This window comes from Haplochromis burtoni, unplaced genomic scaffold, assembly GCF_018398535.1.
Source record: "Haplochromis burtoni strain Fernald_Lab_line unplaced genomic scaffold, NCSU_Asbu1 Contig_257, whole genome shotgun sequence".
Classification (NCBI taxonomy): domain Eukaryota; kingdom Metazoa; phylum Chordata; class Actinopteri; order Cichliformes; family Cichlidae; genus Haplochromis; species Haplochromis burtoni.
The window spans coordinates 348013-366649 of record NW_024582618.1 but is presented as its reverse complement, the minus strand read 5'-3'; the positions used below and the strand labels follow the sequence as shown (position 1 = coordinate 366649).

At 46.2% G+C, this 18637-nt stretch overlaps 1 protein-coding gene across 1 annotated transcript in view; it reads left to right on the top strand.

Moving 5' to 3' along the window:
* Window positions 1–4967: 4967 nt before the first annotated feature.
* The window catches only part of ephb3a (eph receptor B3a), a 37424-nt gene continuing 23754 nt past the window's right edge, over window positions 4968–18637 (top strand). Inside the window, exons 1-4 of the mRNA XM_005939066.3 lie at window positions 4968–5581; window positions 11296–11360; window positions 13504–14176; window positions 16280–16435. Coding sequence (XP_005939128.1) covers window positions 5518–5581; window positions 11296–11360; window positions 13504–14176; window positions 16280–16435 — 958 coding nt within the window. The 5' untranslated portion in view covers window positions 4968–5517. The remainder of the gene's footprint in view (window positions 5582–11295; window positions 11361–13503; window positions 14177–16279; window positions 16436–18637) is intronic.

Here is an 18637-nt window from a genome sequence, read left to right as displayed (position 1 = left end):
ATATACAGTTACAGTATGTAACAGTCTTGAGCTACCGAGCTTTTCTTTATATATAGGGGCCACACTTTCTTGTAAATGTGAAGTCTTGTCCTTTTACTTGTACCTTATTTGGTAAGCCACTTAAAACTGACCTATGAATCATTCAAGCATAAAAAGGCATCTACCTCAAGGGATGGATCAGTGTTTTGCCTACACATAATAGCAAACTGCAAAAAATGCCAAAGATAACACAGTTTGACAGGAATAAAACATTTATTTTTAAACCAACAGGGTGATTCCCAGGCAGGTATTAGTCTAAACTTGGCATATCTCAGCATGATGTGCAGTGTTCTTAAAATTTTGAGGAAACAGTACAGGCCAAAGACAAAAGAAGATGTGTAAGCCCTACAAAAGTATCTATGGTGAACGGTATCTGAAAGTCCTTAACCCTTGGAGGGTCCTTAAAAAATACGGAAAATTCCAGCAAAGATGTGATACGAACCTGAGAGATGGATCTGCTCCTTCACTTGATCCATCTACTGTTTGGAAATTGTCTCGGTGGAAAGGTGGCTGCCAACAAGCCGTTCTTAAGGAAGGGAAGCAGAGGGGAAAGGTTGATGTATGCCAAATTACACAAGAACAGGAGTGAAAATCAGTGGAAACAGGTTTGATGGAGTGATTAATCCAAATTTAAAATGTATGGTTCAATTCATTTTCAGTATGTACGGAGGAAGTCAGAAGAGAGGTACAACAGTGAGTGTCTATAGCACGGTGGAACCGCAGTCATGGTTGGGGCTCCATTTCAGCCAGTGGTGTTGGAGATCTTGTCAAAATTGTTGAAATTATAAACACAGAAAAGTCAGATTTCGTTCCACCATACAATACCATCTGGAAAGAGTCTAATTGACAAAGGCTAATCCCAAACACACTGCCCATGCAGTGCGAGCATATTATTGTTAGCTATATTTGTATGACAGTAGCACAACAGGGGCAAACTGGCTAAAAAGTCCACTCGTGACAACTATGCCCGCTCTTATGACACCGTTTAAGATGAAGACCAGATTTAATGATTTGCTACAAGCTTAACTACACTTTAATGCTCAGCTGAGGTTTATTCTTTCCTAGTTGTAAAACAGTCTAAGCACATGGTCACTTTACTGGGCCTTCTGAAGATTACACACAATCTTCATCATTAGTTTCCATCAAGTGATTAAAAAAAAAGCATCTAGAGGGAAAAAATTATGTTTGATGACAGTTCTTTACATCTCTACAAACTCTTCAGATCAAGAGTATGAGACTAGATTAAAGCGTCCTTCAGCTACAGCCTAATGATGGCGATACCGTGGGCGTGGGTTGAGCATTTGGATCCAGGGGGCAGATTTAAGCACCGGACACATCATTTCCTGCATTTTGGTGATTTTTTTTAAATGCACCAGCTCACATCTTCATTTATTTAAATCTGACTGGCAAGAAGAAGGATAGGCAGCATTATCTGAAGATTCATTAGCATGCTGGCATCAAAAACTTACACATAACTCTGCTTTCAGAGCTCCTTCTTTTTTCCTGACTGATAACACAACACTCTGCCTGTGTGTGTGTGTGTGTGTGTGTGTGTGTGTGTGTGTGTGTGTGTGTGTGTGTCACCAGTGAAGTTCCAGTAGTTGTCTTGAAGTCAGACTTTAAATTCAGATTCCTTTTGGGATCAAAAAGAAGCCCTCCCTGCAGAAGCAGAAGAAGTAAAAGAAGAAGAAGAAGAAGAAGAAGAAGAAGAAGAAGAAGAAGAAGAAAACAATTGCTCCTTGCTGGGTAATGTTCTTCTTCTCCCTCGTATTTGCCGCGTGTCTGCATTCCTTGAGCATCTGTTCTGTTATGGATCGAAAAGAATGTATTGGAAGGATCCCCAAGGTTAACTTACATAAACCATTTGCTCCCCACTGTTTGATGCTATTAATTATGCATCGTAAGTATGAATATAAATCTGAGTCGTTTTTATCATTTGCATTTTTTTTATTCTCATGATAGAAGAAAAAAACACACAAAAAAGCTGGAAGATAAGCGTGCAAGACATCTCAAGAATTTGCCGCATTCATGTAAATTTTATTTGGAAGCCAAAGTAAAAAAAACAAACAGCTACATGTGTCTGACATAAATCCCTGAGTGCACACGAAGCTCTGTGTGCACATGCCTGTTTTGTTACACACACACACACAGAGTGAGCCGAGCTGGACAGACTCCATAATTCACGAGTAGTTCACAGGAGACAGTCTGGCTTTGTGGAGATGTTCTGTCATCCCTTCTTGTCAACTTAACACTGCTGTCCCACAGAGCTCGTTTCCATCCCCTCCTCCTCCTCCTCCATCCTCGGCTCTTCATGTCTTCACTCCATGCTCTGTAAAATATATATTTTCTCCCCTGAGTCTGAGAGCTGATTTCTCATCTGCGAGGGGATAGGAATCCTCTCCAGAGCGGCAATTCTTTACTCCACCTGCAACAAGTGAAGCACGAACAATCCAAATCCAGCCAGCGACTCTAAAGACTTTGCCTGCCAGTTCATCATGTCAGAGTGGGGAGGGAGGGCGAGAGGTTGCTCTGAAACAACACCTGAAGGTATCACGCGGATGAACTTGGCATGACTCCACGAGCCTTTTTTTGCAAGTCAAAGACATACAACTAGAACCGCTGCAGATTAAAAGCAAAATGGGTTTGGCACACTCTGCAATCGCCATCAGTCTTATGCGGGCTTGTCAGGATATTTCAAAATAAGAGGAAGAATGAGCGCCGAGATTATATTGGATTTTTCCTGCCCGTTAATGGGTTGAAATTCCTCCCCGCACTGTGTACTTTAAGATACCGTGGAGAATTCAAGGACTGTAGCAAAGCTGAATTCAAAAGCAGATTTGTAAATTTTCGTCCAAAACTCTCTCAGTCTCTTGGGAGCCTCTTAGAAAACACACACACACCACAAACAAACAACAAGCAATCTGCAGCCGATGAAGGATGTCAAAAACAAGAAGAGAAATTAAAAAGAGAAGCAGCAGCAGTTAAATTCTGCACTGCCACATTTCATTATTTATATCCTCCTCTCATCATGACTCCAGTGATGCTGCCGGCAGCGACAGTGTCCTTTGTCGTCGTCATTGTCGTTTTCTTAGTTTGAATATAACTAGTTAAAAAAGGCTGTCTGTCACTGGTTTCTCTAGTGGAAGCTGACCTGAGCCTGCTGGGAACTGAACTGTAGTTAATTAGTACACAAAGCCTGAGGGACAAAGAAAGTTTAAGGGAGCTGAGGGCGGATTGGAAGTGGTGGGTGAGGATTTGGGATGGGGGAGTCTTAAGTGTGTGGCACAGAGGGACTTATTGGGGGGGGGATGCTTTGTGTGTGTGGGTGTGTTCCTGTGTGGGGTACAGCAGGGGTGGGTGGAGGCGGAGGGATGAAGCAGAGGGAGCTGAGGCGCACAGACGGATGAATTGGCATCGTGAAGGGGAGCCTTGTCCCTAAGCTGAGAGCTTCTGCGAGCCAGCACACAGACACACACACACTCTCCCTGCTGGAGCCCGTCAAGAAACAAAAGGCCGGGTGGGTCTGGTGGGAAAGGACCTAAAAGGAGAGACTGCAAGACAGAGACTTCAAAAGGTCAAAGTATGGCATGAACTAATGAGGGCAGGCAGTTTGTCACGACGCCGCTTTGCTCTGGAGATGACACTTTGATGAGCGGTAAACTGTATCGTCTTTCTGAAAGCCTCACAGGGAAACAATTATATGTCCCAGCAGTATTTCCCAAGAGGCCTCAGTAACTCTCCCTGCACAGCCCCACTTTTATAGTAGGATTGATCAATTGATGCATTAGGTAAAGATGAACTGGGCTGATGGGACCAAGTAAAACTGTCTCATGCAGCTCAAATCACTTCTGGTTATTATTGCAGTGTATCAGCCTCAAAGGCTGCTCAATAACCCACGAGAGGCGCTCTCTATCCATTGTTATCAAAGCTCATATTGACGTCCTCCAACCAGTACGACCACAGTCCACTTAATGCCACAATTGATCGCCACTTAACGGCAATGAGCGGGGAGTCCGGGCTGGTATTACCTGCTGCCAGCGCGGACAAACACTTTGGGCCAGTGGCTGCTGGCAAACCAGCTTCCTCCTCCTCCTCCATCTCCTCCCACCTCCTCCCTCCAACCCGCCAGCTGCGTTAAACCACACGAAAACGTCCAGGTGAAAAACGGAAATGTGGATGTTTTGCCTTCAAAATAAAAGGCCCCATAGGTAAAACGCCAGTAAAGCAGGAGCTAACGCTGATCTAGCCTGTGCAGTGGTTAATTTAGCTGATGTCACTTATTAATGTTTATACCGAGAATAAAAATAATTAAACAACAACAACAACAAAAAAAAGCGGCCCCCTTATTTACAAAAAGGATGTCCACAATACAGAAATGGATCAGCATATTTAATTTAACGTACATTTTACATTAGATACAACCCCTCCCCCTTACCCAAGCTTTACTGGGAGTACTGTGTCCACTGAGGTCGGGTTCATCCCTCCTTTCAGTCTTGAACCGGTGACAGTGATATATAAGGAAACTGTAATAAGTACTAGACCACGGAGGAATAGAAGTGGCTTAAATAAATAAAGTTTTGTGAACACAGGTTGTGGTAACTACATGATATAAAATAAACTACAAATTCAAGAATTTCTATTAGTAATAACACACCACATCACAGCTTTTGCTGCTTCTTTGACAATAATAACAAAAACAAAAATAATAATTTATTTTGTGCTATTCATTTATTATTTATTGTAGAGTGTAGTATTTTAATTATTTATCCTGCTGCTGCTGCTTTGGGATTAATAAGGTATCTATCTATCTATTTATCGATTCATCGATTTTTATGTCTATCCAGTTGTCTTTAAAGACATGCTCTTGTTTTGAAAGTGCCTACCAGAAGCTGAGAGTTCACGGAGTATGCCTTGACGCCACCTCGAGCTCCCAGCCCCCCCTCTGTGTGTGTGTCTGTGTGTGTGTCTGTGCCCCTGTGTTGCCATTCCGACGCACATCTCTCGCAGAGGAGCAACAGCCGCACGGAGTTGGTCAGAGCGGACTTCACAGATTCCTCTGCGGGCGGAGAGCGCTTCACACTCCGGGCTTCCACCCTCTTCTCCCGCGGGGGGCAGCAGCACAGAGATGCGCCCCTGGACCGAGGCTCCGTGTCGGTAAAGTCAGAGAAAGAGAATGAGACTGAGAAAAGGGCGCAGCGTAGCGGTCCTGTAAGCACCGCATCCACAACTACACTCCGGGGAGGATCTGGGGAGCTGGGTGAATGCAAACATACAGACGCGCTCGGCTACCTCTTGTTCTTTTGAGGATTTGGGTTGAATGGGGCGGCGAGAGCCCTCATCACAACTGAAGACATGAGAATGTGGAGGGGAACAAAAAGCTCGGCTGCGGTGCTCCGTGGTTGAGTCTCCATCCATCCATCCATCCATCCATCCTCTCCAGGTCTACACACCTTTATTCATGTTGCAAAAGCCTGGTTTATGACAATGGATTACTTGCTGTGGGTGTGCAGCCTCGTTGTCCCTGTGGTCCTGGCTGTAGAAGGTAGGTCGTTTGATATTTTTCATCACTACTTTTTTGCTCCCCGCGGATGAACAATGGGCTGTTTGTAGGCGCTATAAACTGACATCGAACCATGTTATTGTCAGGCAGAGGGATACAAAAATCAAAAACATACAATTACACACACTGTGCCTCCTTTTCATGACAGTGTGAATCACGCTGAGGTCAGTTTGAACACCACATCAGTGATGCACGCTGTCTACACCGGAGAGATTACATGCAACACGGCATCCGTGTGTTCCGTAATTACGGCTGTAAATATAAGGCGGGCTCCTGGGCTGAGCGTCAGTCTGCAATTCATGCACACATGCATCAGAACGCCCCAGTCCGTGCGTGTGTGTGTGTGTGTGTGTGTGTGTATATTTGTGTATGATTACTCCCCTGTGTTTCCATTGCGGCTGAAGGACTGCCCTGTTGCTATTGTCCTTGTTGTCACACCCACGAGCCCGGTGAGAATGCCCACCTGCCCCACCTTTCTTCCCCCCCCACAGCTCCACAGAGGTTAGAGACGGACTCCACGGAGGAGAAAAAGAAAGGGCTCCTCCTGTGATGCGTGCGAGAGGTGCAGACATGCTGTGGGTCCTGTTAAGCGGGGCTGCTTTAACAAGTCCCGGTGTGGCTCAATCTCTGGCCCCCGGACAATGCCGCTGGGACGCTCATGTGAAACGTTTTCAGATGACAAGTGCGAGTTAAAGGTCAGCGGCTTAACAAGTGCGCTGCGAGCCCACCCCGGAGCCCCACCTCCCCCGGGGGGAGAAGCCCACCATCGCCCACATCCCTTGCTCCCTCGCCCGTGGGCTCCTCTCTCCGAGCTGTAGCTACATTTCTCTGCTCTGCCTCGCCTCCCTCTCTCCCCTCCCCGTCCAATCTGCCTCTCCTGGACCGTGGCCAGCCCCTGATCCCTCATCAATTCTGGTGTCAGCAAGTAAATCAATGCAGCGGCAGCAGCACTCCCCGAGTCCCAGTGGGCTCTGACGCCAAAGGTGATCAGCCCCGCTTTCTCCCCTCAGCCCGACCACTAAGTGTTACTCAAAGCACGGGGGTTAACTAATGTTTGTCCTCTGAGGGTAAACATGAAGGGCAGATCATCACTCGGGTTTAAATGAGAAGTCGTGGTGATGATGGTGTGGGCGGGATTACATGTGCCTTGAACAGTGGGGTCTCTTGTTGTTGTTGGATCCACCTTGGCAACTTGAAAGTGTGCGCTTTAATTGCCAAAGTGATCAGGATGACTTATCTCCGGTTCGCGCCAGCAGATTGCAGTAAAAGCCTGGGCCAGCTGTGACGTTTTTACGTTCTAATGCTCTCATTTACAGTCGGCGTTTACTGTACTCTTTTTTTAAAAAAACTCGTAAACGAGATGGATGAGCGCTCAGAAAGCGTTTTACAAACGCGCCCTGCAAGACTGCGGTGCAAAACGCTCGAAGGGAGGACCGGGGGGCGGATTTTCATATTAAAAGCGAGCCTCATTCACATTTGTTTTTCCTTCCCTACTTCCTACACACACGAATGTCAACAAGAATCGTTATTTGTTGACCTGTAAAAGCAGCTGCGCGTGTTTAAATTAGGTCAGCAGCACAAAAAGGTGCTCATCATCAGGCGTCAAACTGAGCGTCGCACTCAGCTGTGAGCCTGTAGAGAGAGAGAGAGAGAGAGAGAGGTGCACTGTGAGTGAAGTTCTTATTATTAACACCTGCAGCATTTACAGATCTTCACGGCGACGACGACGATGATGATGTTTTGGGCTTTCAATATTTCATGTGTTTGCTTGTCGGCAGAGTGTCTTGTGTAGTACAAGGGGGAGGGGGGGGGTCTCTTTCATGATGCGGCCGCTCATACAAAGTGAATAAAACATCAGCGTGTGTGAGCTCCCAGAGCGCAGAGCTGTGTGGCATTTTGGCGATTATAAAAAATACAAAAAAAGGGAGAAAGAAAGAGCCTCAAATGCCACGGGGGTGGTCATGCTCTAAAGTTCCCACTGCAGAGCATTGTTGTTTTTTTACCCCTGGGGGCAGAACGACTCCACTGCTGCTGTAGTTTTATGGGAGAGGTGGTGGTAACGGTGGTGGAGGGGAAGAGATTTCTGGATTTGAGTTATAGCAGTTAGGGGATCTCAGAGGCATTGTAAATTTAACGGGAGAAGGGGTGGGGTGAGGAGGGGGAAGAGGTGTGGAACAAATGGGATCTTTTTCAGCGGGTTTCTGGGAGTCAGTGGTTTGATGATGATGAGGAGGAGGAGGAGGAGGAGGACGGTGACACACTCCGGTGAGGAACGAAAACCGTGTTCACGCTGCAGTTTTAGTGTTTCGAGCAGCACGTGAGCCCAGACTGCACAGGAGTCCACGTCTTTAAGATCTCGGTAGACATATTGTCTTCCTCCTGCTCCGCATGGAGGTCAAAGGTCCACCCACTCCCCTCTTAACCCCCCCTCCCTCACATCAGCTGGGTGCAGTCCTTGCCTTCACAGAGGGGGCTTTTACAGATATGAGCTGGTCACCTTGCTGCCCCTGCTTGTTGCGCCGTGTGAGGTGAAGCCTGTTTTAAAGAGGCATGAGCTCGAGGCTGTGGTTAGCTGAGGCTGAGCGGATCTGTCTCCTGTTGCCTCTGGGTACAGGGGATAGAGGGAAGGGGAGGTGTGGGGGGTGGATCAGACACTCTGGAGACGGGCCTGCATCCACGGATCAGCAGCGAGCCGTCCAGTGCTCACTTGGCTGTGCGCCGCGAGGGCCCGCGTGTAGCCAAGCAAAGACAACAGGCGCTGATTTCACTGATTAGTCCCTCCTCTCTCTGGCTCGAGTCGTGCTAATCAGTAAAACAACCTTGTACACGAACGTGCATTTGGGCTCGACAAGTGAAGTTATTAACCGCTGTCGCTCATGCCCTTTCGCACGTAAAGCTCAGAAAACTGAGAATGCATTTGCCCTCTGCGCAAATGTTACCTATTAATTATCATGCCCAGGTAAATGGGATTTCTATTGTCAACACGCAGACACACAAAAATGGAAGCAGCCACTTATTCCTCCTTATATTAAATGTTTTTTTCTTTATTGCAGAACCACTCGTATGCTTATTCCAACCTAGCAGCCTACTTTTCATTTCTGAATGTACTGTACATTAAATAAATTCTGCTTAAGCACAAATCCCACACTTAAATGTGGCCTATTATGCTAATTTCCCGCACTTTGTTTTTTATTCTTGGACTGGGTTGGAGTACCTCCTAGCTTTAAAAAAATCCTAATTTTCCTCTTTCTGGGTCTTGGTCCAGCTCCTTATTTTCTCTGTCTGAAACGACATGCCAGCATGCCTCTGATTGGCTGCCTCTGGTATACAGAAGGTTTAATAACAAGGGGGTGGGGCTTCAGTGCTAACCATATTAGGGATATTCCTTCTTGCTGACATCACACAGAGCCAAGAACTAAAAAAAGCTATCTAAAAGTGATTGGTTCCTATAGCTCAGAGGGATTTCTTGCACATGCTCACCTCACTGAACTTCGGCCGTGCTTAATGTGAGCATCTACCACTGTAACAGAATATAAAATTTAAAAAGGGTGTAAAGGAAAACATTTTAGTTCTTCTTCAGCTAATGCACGACTCCTCTTGCTCTCCATTATTTCAAAATTATCAAGTCATTATGAGTTTATGTGATTAGTGAATGCCTAATTAACCATCGTTTAGCGACGGCTAATGCACAGTTACGTCTTACACGTACACGGCTAGATTAGCTGGATCCCAGTCAGAAAGGGAAAAGCTGCTCCCATAAGTGTCTAAAATGCTGCTACGTGTCCCGAGGATCACAGATGGCGACTGATCAATCAGGGAGCATAAACTCATTACATAAACTCTTAGTGGCTGGATCCGATCACACGGGTGACCTACAGGAAATCGTGATGCATGGTTGCACTGAATCATCATGAATCATGCTTTAGATCAAACTGAGACACAGCACACCCACCCCAGTTTCAAGCTTTATGTTAAACTTGCGTGCTTCATCTTCACTGACTTTTTGCAGTCTCAAGCATTTTATTAGTGAAGCCTTATAGGATTTAACTCTCAGTTTATCGCTGCACATCAAGCGGCTGTTATCATTTACACACACATCCAACGTTACCTAGCATAAAAACGCCACATCGGGATGTCTGTTTGCTTCCCTTTAACCACGATGTGAACGTAACTGTATGAAAGACAGATCAGTGCAGGGGCGGATCTACAGGGGGGGCAAGGGGGGGCAAGTGTCCCCCTGCTGTGGAGCCTTCGATTAGTCCTGTACAGTAATTTAAGTTGTTTTCTGTATTTATTTATTTATTTATTTATTTATGTATTTATACTGGAGAACCTTTTTGCGTCTCATTTATTGTCTCTTTGTTTTCTTAGAAGAGATAATGATACAAAAGTAGTTTTAAAGCGTTTTTTGTTGGCTTCATTAACATATAGGGGATTTTCAAATACCTTTTTAAAGAGAAATGTGCCACCCTGCCTAAACCCCCACCCCCAGGTAAAATTTCCTATATCCACCAATCACTGTGTGTCTTTCATTCTGCCGTTAGAATGAAAACTAGTGTAATCTTGCATCTCCACTGGCACACTATTGACCACCACTGAAAAGTAATCCATCCCCGTGCATGTATAGATCTATGTCCATTATCTCCCATGCTCTGAAAAAAAAGAAGAAGAAGAAGAAAAGCCGCTGTGGTTTTGCCTGAATAACACACATCGCTCATATCAGCAGCCACAGATGGACGACCGATTTAGACACCCAAATGCAACTTATTTTAGTTAGTGACACTCAAAAGCCAAGGACACACTGTGTTGTAACCACTGTCTTCAGCGGGCTCCACCGGAACAAAGCCACCAAGTGCTACTGTTGCTCCACACAGGACACGCTATTTGTTTTAGCCTCTCACACCCTTCTCCGGCGCTGTTATCAACAACTTGTGAGCAAATGGTGCACAGCGGGAGTTGTGTCATTGAGTCTCCGCGAAGAAAAGTGTAATTGTTTCAGTAATTAGCAGCAGAGGAACAATGGGAGCCTGCACGGCCACACAGCTGCAAGAGTGAGTGAGGTATCAGATGAACTCAGCAGATCACCCCCACTCAGGTAAACATGTGATTGACAGCCAGACGACAGAGCTCATTGATCCTGCTGTTTATTCTCAACTTCTCCTCCCCATCCCCCCCCCCTAAAAGATTGTCAACTTGGCTCTCACGTCTTCGCAAAGTTGTAAACAGCCAGGTGACGTAAGCATCTGCTCACCTGAGAGAGGTCACAGTTTTTTGTGTTTTTGCCTCAGAGAACAATATATTCCTGCTCATGTGACCCCCCCCCCCCTTCAATTCCCCTGGGATATTTCCTCTCTGAATAAAACCCTGAACAGGCTTTGTTCTTTTAGTCCACAAGTGAATATTTGAAAGAAGTGCATCTGTGGGTGCCAAACGCAGAGAAAGCCTTAATTAGGCAGCAGCACAGATATGCCACGATTGTCAGAGCTTTCAAAAAACTGAACGCATGTGGGTGGAGGTTATGGAGCGAGGGGTGTGTGTGTCGTTTTTACCTGCATCCGTTTCTGGAGAACAGAGAACTGTGTGTGTGTGTGTGTGTGGTCTTTAAAGTGTTGCAACACTTTTTGTTTTGTTTTTTATCCTTCTTCACACCATTTAATTCCCAGTTTGTGAACCTTACTCCTACTCTTAATTTGCAGAAACCCTTATGGACAGTCGGTGGGCTACCACAGAGCTGGCTTGGACCACATTCCCAGAGAGTGGGGTGAGTTTGCGCATGTGTTTAGCTTAGTTGTGTTTTTTTCTCCTCGCTCTTTAACAGCATTTGTTCCATTTGCTTGTTAATAGAGCCCAGTCTGCCTTGAACAGCACACCTCCTGCTGCTTTATGGCTTTGTTTTTGCAGTGTATGTTTGCTTTCTCGGATTCTATAAAGCAAATGAGAAGCACACTGTGAGACATTGTGTGGAGGATATCAAAGATTTTCAGACCACGTGAAAAGATCAGCAAAGGAATATCTTTTTTGTGCTTTTTGTGCATATTGCACTTTAAACATACTAATGAGCAAGCGCACACAAACAGGAGTCAAATCCCCGCCACGTTTAAGGACTATTAGCTAGACTTTACCTTGAATGTCTCCCTTGGATAGAGTAGCCTGATAACTGAAAGCATGTGTCTTTTATAATGTGGGCCCAAGAGCGCATTACAGACAGAAATTAAGGTTTTCAGCTGATACCCCCTATAGGAATTGTGAGAAAATAAAACAACATGAATTTGACCCCAGGGCTAACAGCCTGACAGACCTCCCCCACACTCGGCCAGTGTAATTTGTCTTCGCTACATGAGCGCAAAGTCAGTCAATGGAAATGGTGGGTTTCCATGGAAACGATCTCCGGCAGCCCCGGCTCCCCCCCCCCGCCCCCCCCCCCCCCCCCCCCAAACAAGGGCCGGCTCTGAAATGTCCCAGCATCCATGAAGTCATATGTCACGACTGGCGAGGCAGCCCCTCTCCTCACGCCTGACAAGCCCATACGTTCAAGGAGGCCCGGCAATTATCATATTTGTCAGGTAGTGCATCAGCGGGGTTGCCGGTGATTTACGACGCCTAATGCTGACTCTTGGGCTCATCGTTTGGGGATAAATTGCACGCGGGGAGCTCAGAGACGTGAGATGAGTTATGCATTATTTTCCTCCGGTTGAAATAATCAATTTCTGGAACGCTCATTTGTTATGGAAACGAAGCATTCAGTCCGACGTGGAATTAGAGGGTGGGGCGGCGGTGGTGGGGAATCAAAACAATTGACTTCTCACAAGGTTATTTCCTAATGGACTAAATTTATTGACCCACCGATACATTTATCATAGCTGCTAATGTTAGTTACCATATAGAGACGCAACTGTTAACAACACATAAAGCCATAGATGGTGCCCGTGTCACACCGGGCCCCTAAATCACTATTTCTACAGCAAGACATCAGACTCGCAGGGACACAAACCGAAGCAGATGCAAATATGTGCTCCTGTATTGTGTGTGTAGGCATAAGAGGACATATATAAGAGTCCATGTAACCTGAAATGCTCCAGAGTGCTGCCATAGTGCAATCACACTGAAAGCATTGCATTTAGATGGCCGTTTTAATAAATAACTCACTGTTTGCATTATACATATATGGAGGAGAGGTGGTGGTGGTGGTGGGGGGGTGGGTTACAGAAACCGAGTCTTCCTTCGGGGCTGTTTCGATTGCAGCGCAACAGACGTCGATGCGAGCGCTGCCTTCTATAGGACTATAGGTGTGTCTGCACCTTGTTTAATAGCTACTGAAGTTGAGCTTTGGCGGAGCCCCGCAAGTGACTGATTTGCCGATGGTGATCTGAGCTGCGACACACGATCGGTATCAGAACTCGTCAAACAGCCATAATGTGTGAAATTTGTTTTAATGGGAAAATGTTTTCTATTGAAAGTCCATAATAATTAGAATTTTCTGAATGATTCATGCAATTAGAAGCTTTTTAGCTGCAAATTATTCTGCACAGGCCACGTGTACGCGCACACGCACGTCGTGGGAATGTGTGTTTGTGTGCACGTGTTGTATATTCGTGCAACCATGTTTATGCCAGACATCACTTAGCTGTTTTCAACATTCTCTATGGGTGAACAGTTTGCATTAGGATGCACTGCATTTAACACTATTTAATATTAATTATCAGCGTATTAAAAATTGAGCTTCTGCCGCAGCTCGGTCGGTGCTGAGCGAGAAATGGAACTGTTTTTGCGTTGAGAGAAAGCATTAGATAATCACGGGGATTTTTTTCTCCTCATTTAATTCTTAAAGCCGTTCCGCTCCTTTCTGCACAGTATTTACAGTCATTACCTCCCCTCATCGCAGTGTCTCCGTGTTGTCTCCACAGTGGGAGGAGGTCAGCGGATACGATGACTCCATGAGCCCAATCAGAACCTACCAGGTGTGCAATGTCAAACAGCCCAGCCAGAACAACTGGCTGAGGACGGACTATATACCCCGCAAGGGCGTGCTTCGCGTCTACGTGGAGCTCAAGTTCTCCGTCCGCGATTGTGCAAGCATCCCCAACATCCCAGGCTCCTGCAAAGAGACCTTTAATCTGTTTTACTATGAGTCAGATGGGGACATGGCCACGGACACCAGCCCTCTGTGGAGGGAGAACCCCTACGTGAAGGTGGATACTATTGCCCCAGATGAGAGTTTCTCTCTGCTGGAAGCGGGAAGGATCAACACCAAAGTGCGCAGCTTTGGCCCCCTCTCCAAGGCAGGCTTCTACCTGGCCTTCCAGGACCTGGGAGCCTGCATGTCTCTAATCTCAGTCAGGGTTTTCTTCAAGAAGTGCTCCACCACCATTGCCAACTTTGCCGTCTTCCCCGAGACCGCTACGGGAGCAGAAGCCACCTCCTTGGTGATTGCCCCGGGGGCCTGCGTGAACAACGCCATGGAGCTGTCCGTGCCGCTGAAGCTGTACTGCAACGGGGACGGCGAGTGGATGGTTCCCGTGGGCTCGTGCACCTGCAACGCCGGCTTTGAACCTTCCGCAGATAGCACTCAGTGCCAGGGTACGTGTATTTAACAGACATTTCGACTTTTATTTAACCAAAGCTCCTTTATATGCTCGGCGCAAGTCACCTCAGTCTGTGCCCTCTTCCCTGCATTTATTGTGTGGCTCCTGAAAGAGGGGGTGGGTGGAGGAGAGTATGAATTAATGAGCTGTTGTAGAGAGGAGCCGCATACAAATATTGTGCGGGCAGGACAGGAGGGAGAGAAAGATAGCGGGAAGGCACAGAAACAGAAAGGCAAGGAAAATGCGCATAATAGAGGCGGAGAGACGGAGTCCGGAGAAGAGAGATATTAACAGAGAAAAGGGAGATAGCACGATGTACAGTAAAAAGGGTTGAATGTGCCCAAAAAAAAAAAAGAAAGAAAACGGGACAGAAAATGAAAAGGGAGGGAAGGTGCAGAGAAGTCAAAGACAGACAAGCAAGGCTTCCTCTCACCTGGGTGTGAGAAATGTTGTCTAACATTGGCTGAGAGCTCATTCGTTGCCATTTGGCTGCTCAAGGTTAAAAGCTTGCCGCCAGCGCCTGATAAAAAGCTCTCCAGGGCCTCAGCCAGCGGTTGTGATGAGGAAGTGTAATTTCCTCCGCGGCCTCCTGTTAGTTAATCTACAGGCGGCCACACTCATTAACACCATTCAGACCAACGTGAGCCAACACTGCCACGCTAACATTAATCACTCAGACATTTCATTTCTTACCTCAGTCTTGCCTCTCGCTCACAGCCAAACACAGGATGAGATGGAGAGGAGGAGGAGGCGAAGAAGAGAAAAGAAGAGGGGGATGAGGCACAATAAGAGCGGGGAGAGGGAAACATTAAGTGTATCAAAAACTGGAAAATCATGGTGCCCTCCAAAGAGGTTAATGGATTGGAGAAAAGAGCGCCGGGTGATTCAGCACCCTCTCGAAAAGGAGTGGGGGAAAACAAACAAATAAGAGAAGATGACAATGCAGCCCTTAACACGAAAAAGAATAAATCAGATCACAGACTGTAGAGCCTTAAGGTCTCTTCGGATTGTGAAAGTGTAAAAAAACACACATTTTCGTCTCGTCTTTGGCTTTTTATTGCACAGCGCCGTTGCGGTGTCATTAGCTGCGCTGATTTTTCCTAAAAGTGTCATTGTTGGGGAATTAGGGTGGAACTTGAGATCAAAACGAGAGACCACTTAACCCAACTAGTTAATCACAGACTCTCCCTCCTGTCGGAGCCCTCATGCTGACACGACAGATGTTTGCCAGAGACCGCCACTTTTACAGCACCGGTTAGGAATGTGGCAAACAGTAAAACAAGGGGGGCTGATATATCCGGACCTTTTGCTGCTAATCCCCTTTATCTGAATCCTTCTTTAGTCTCGGCTTATGCTGGTTTTATCCTTAAGACTTGATATCACGCAACCTTCAGCGTGACGCTCTGGAATTCAAACGAATCGCTTTGGACACATCGTGTGAGATAACCGTACTTTTCGTATGCTGTCCTAATAACTCCGCTCGGCTAATTCGCGTCTGCTCTGATCATTCGGATTGATTTATTGGCTTATTACGGAGCCGTTCCACACGCGCGTGGAGGCCTTGTTTGTATTCCGCGGCGCGGATTCGGAGAACCGAGGACTGAGCAGACACTGATTGATGGGTTTAGGGTGTATCCCTTTTCTCAGAAGCATTCTCCATCCCTGTTTGTCTGACAACAGCAATCTCCTGTCAGCAGTCGGTCTTCATCTTTATCCTCCTTTTTCCTCCTCTTCAACATGAAACTTTGCTGTCATCCCGACTCTCTTTTTAGGGAGATTAATGTCACCTAGCCGAGAGAGTGAAAATGAAAGAGCAGATGCAAATGTATAGATAAGCCCTCGTGCTTAAGTGTTCGTCATTTCTCACGTACGTATCAGCGCTTCCTCCATAAATATTGAGCTTTGCTGCTACTTCACAGGTACTTTGTTCTCTGACAGATGTGACAGCCGCTGGTCTTGTAGATAAGTGACAGCCCAGCATGGTTTTTTTTGTTTGTTTGTTTTGTTCCTTTATTTATTTATTTAGATAGATAGATCTATATATTTTTTTTGCTTTTGTTCTTATTGTCCTTTTCATTTTTCTCGCCCACTCATCCAGCGTGCATCCCCGGGACCTTCAAATCCAAATTCGGAGAGGGATTTTGCGCTCCCTGCCCAGCCAACAGTCGCACCAGTGCACGAGGAGCCAGTATCTGTCCGTGCCAGAATGGCTTCTACCGCGCTGACAGTGACCCCCCTGACTCCGCCTGCACCAGTAAGTCACTCTCCGCTGCACAGACTGGAAAAATAGTCTGAATTTGGAATATCTTTGGTGCTCGTTGTGACTTGTTTGTAGGGGCTTCATTTTAATCTGTTCATACCAAAAAGAGAAGTAGTGATTGTGCCCAATACACTAGTGCGCCCTGTGGGGTGTAAATCTTTCACTCTGATGAAAGTGTCACTTCATCGGAACAATGTATGTAAATAGGCTTAAAGCCAGCTTGGGGGAAGATGCTAGGATGTTGCCGTTTTCGCTGCTGTGTGCTTCTGCACACTCTGTCACTTTTTAGATTGATGCTGCTTGAAATGATTACATTTTTGGGTTCTGTTTTAGCAGAACGGCACACGAAACTGCACAGCTTGTCTGCACACTTCAGTGTCGATTTGTCATGATTGTAGGAGTGGACTATGTTAACATGTTTTTTTCTCAAATCACGTGATTGTGTTTGGTTTTAGTTGGTGGTTATCACCACAGCAGAAAGAGAAATGGTGAAGCCAGTTAAAGGTTTTGCCAGTTTCCTGCAGCCAAACCTGATCAAGCTGCAGGTTGTTTGCAGACAACTCGGGGTCTCCCATGATAACCACTTCCGGTTGCAGCACTGGTTTCACTTAGCAGTAGCCAGCAACCTCCAGCAAACACTTTGGCAACCTGTCGGGTTGCATTTTTCCTTAACCGAACCGCCTCTATCACCCAGTGCTAGGGCTTGTTCTGCCTTCACGACAAATCCCAGTGCTGGGTTTCAAACATGATTACATCAAGAGACCCGGTTACAGCGCAACACCCTGCTTTGTGACAAGATTTTTAAAAATCTGAGAAACATATTCTTTGTTTTTTTTTAATCTTCCACTGGTATGGAACTTTAATTGCTGCTGAACTGCAGTGTGTTCAGATTTCTCGTGACGCAGGAGTTGTCCACTGTGCTGTGCGCGATACAACCACCAGTCAGGAGAAGAAAAACGTATATTTACTGACCGATAGTGAAGTGGTTTCTGGATGCTGCTGACAGTCGATGAGTAAAATCGCAAGTTGCAAACATTGATGCTGCACCAAAAACCTCCTTATGCTTGCTGAAGTCAGTCGCCAGCAGCTCGTAGTTTACATGGAAGGCATTGAAAAGTTCGGTGTTAACCAGAAACAGAAGAACGTTCATCATCATCATGAAAGTAAAAGTTGTGCTCAGCGTTGCAGCTGAGGCCTTTTAAAAGGTGCAACTTTTACTTTGAAGGTAAACAGCTTCTGTTTCACGTTGCATTTGTCACCGTTTTAAATGCTGCTTTGGAAATAGGAGACAAGTTGGCGTCCTCCATGCAAACTAAAGGTGACTGCAGCAGTCTGCTAGTGACCAAAGCATTCGCCTAGAGGTTTTCGCCAGCTGCTTGAGGAAGACATTTCTCCTAGTGATCAATGGTTCAGGGGGTCATTGAACGGTCTCTAATCCCGTGTGACTGAGACGTTATCAGTTTCACAGCGCCTTCCAGCAACCATTCGCCAAGATGGTTGCTGGTTTAATAGGAATGTTAGACTGGGTTTTTCACATGTCTTAAATGGCAGATGATTTAACATCGCATGGTTAGCAGTCATGTGACCACAAAGTCTTCATAGTTGGAGTGGGAACATAAGGGCGGAGCCATTGGGGGAAACACAAATGGAACGAGAGCTGGAAGCTGGGTTACTTTTGGGGCTCTTCTTTATGCACCAGGCAAGCAATATGTATTCAAGTTAGTGGGGACGATCTTTATTCAGTTCTCCCTCAATAAAATTGAAATAGTAACAGGACCAACTCACTTTCTGAGTGGAAAGTAGCAGCAGGTGGGCCTACCTTGATAGCAATGTAGTAGAATAGTAAAGCAACATTATGTTACGTGCTGAAATTATGAAAAAAGAATGTGTCAACAACGTACAGGTCGATAACAAGCTCCACTTGGTAACGTGTCAGTAAAATCGTCAGGGCTCTCAAATGTCAAACATTTTCTCTTTCTAGGCTCTGAAGCCGAATACACAATGCTCAAAACTCAGTTTGACTTTAAAATGGCAAACACGCGTCTGTCAGCGTTTCAAATTTAACGGTAGTTTGGTGGTAAGTAATCGGGTCTGGTGCTGACCGCGGTGTCGGTGCCCGTTCTGCATGGAAGGGCCTCGGAGAGGAGCCGCAGCCCCAGTCGTGCTAATGGAGAGCGACATGTGCTGCCTTGACCG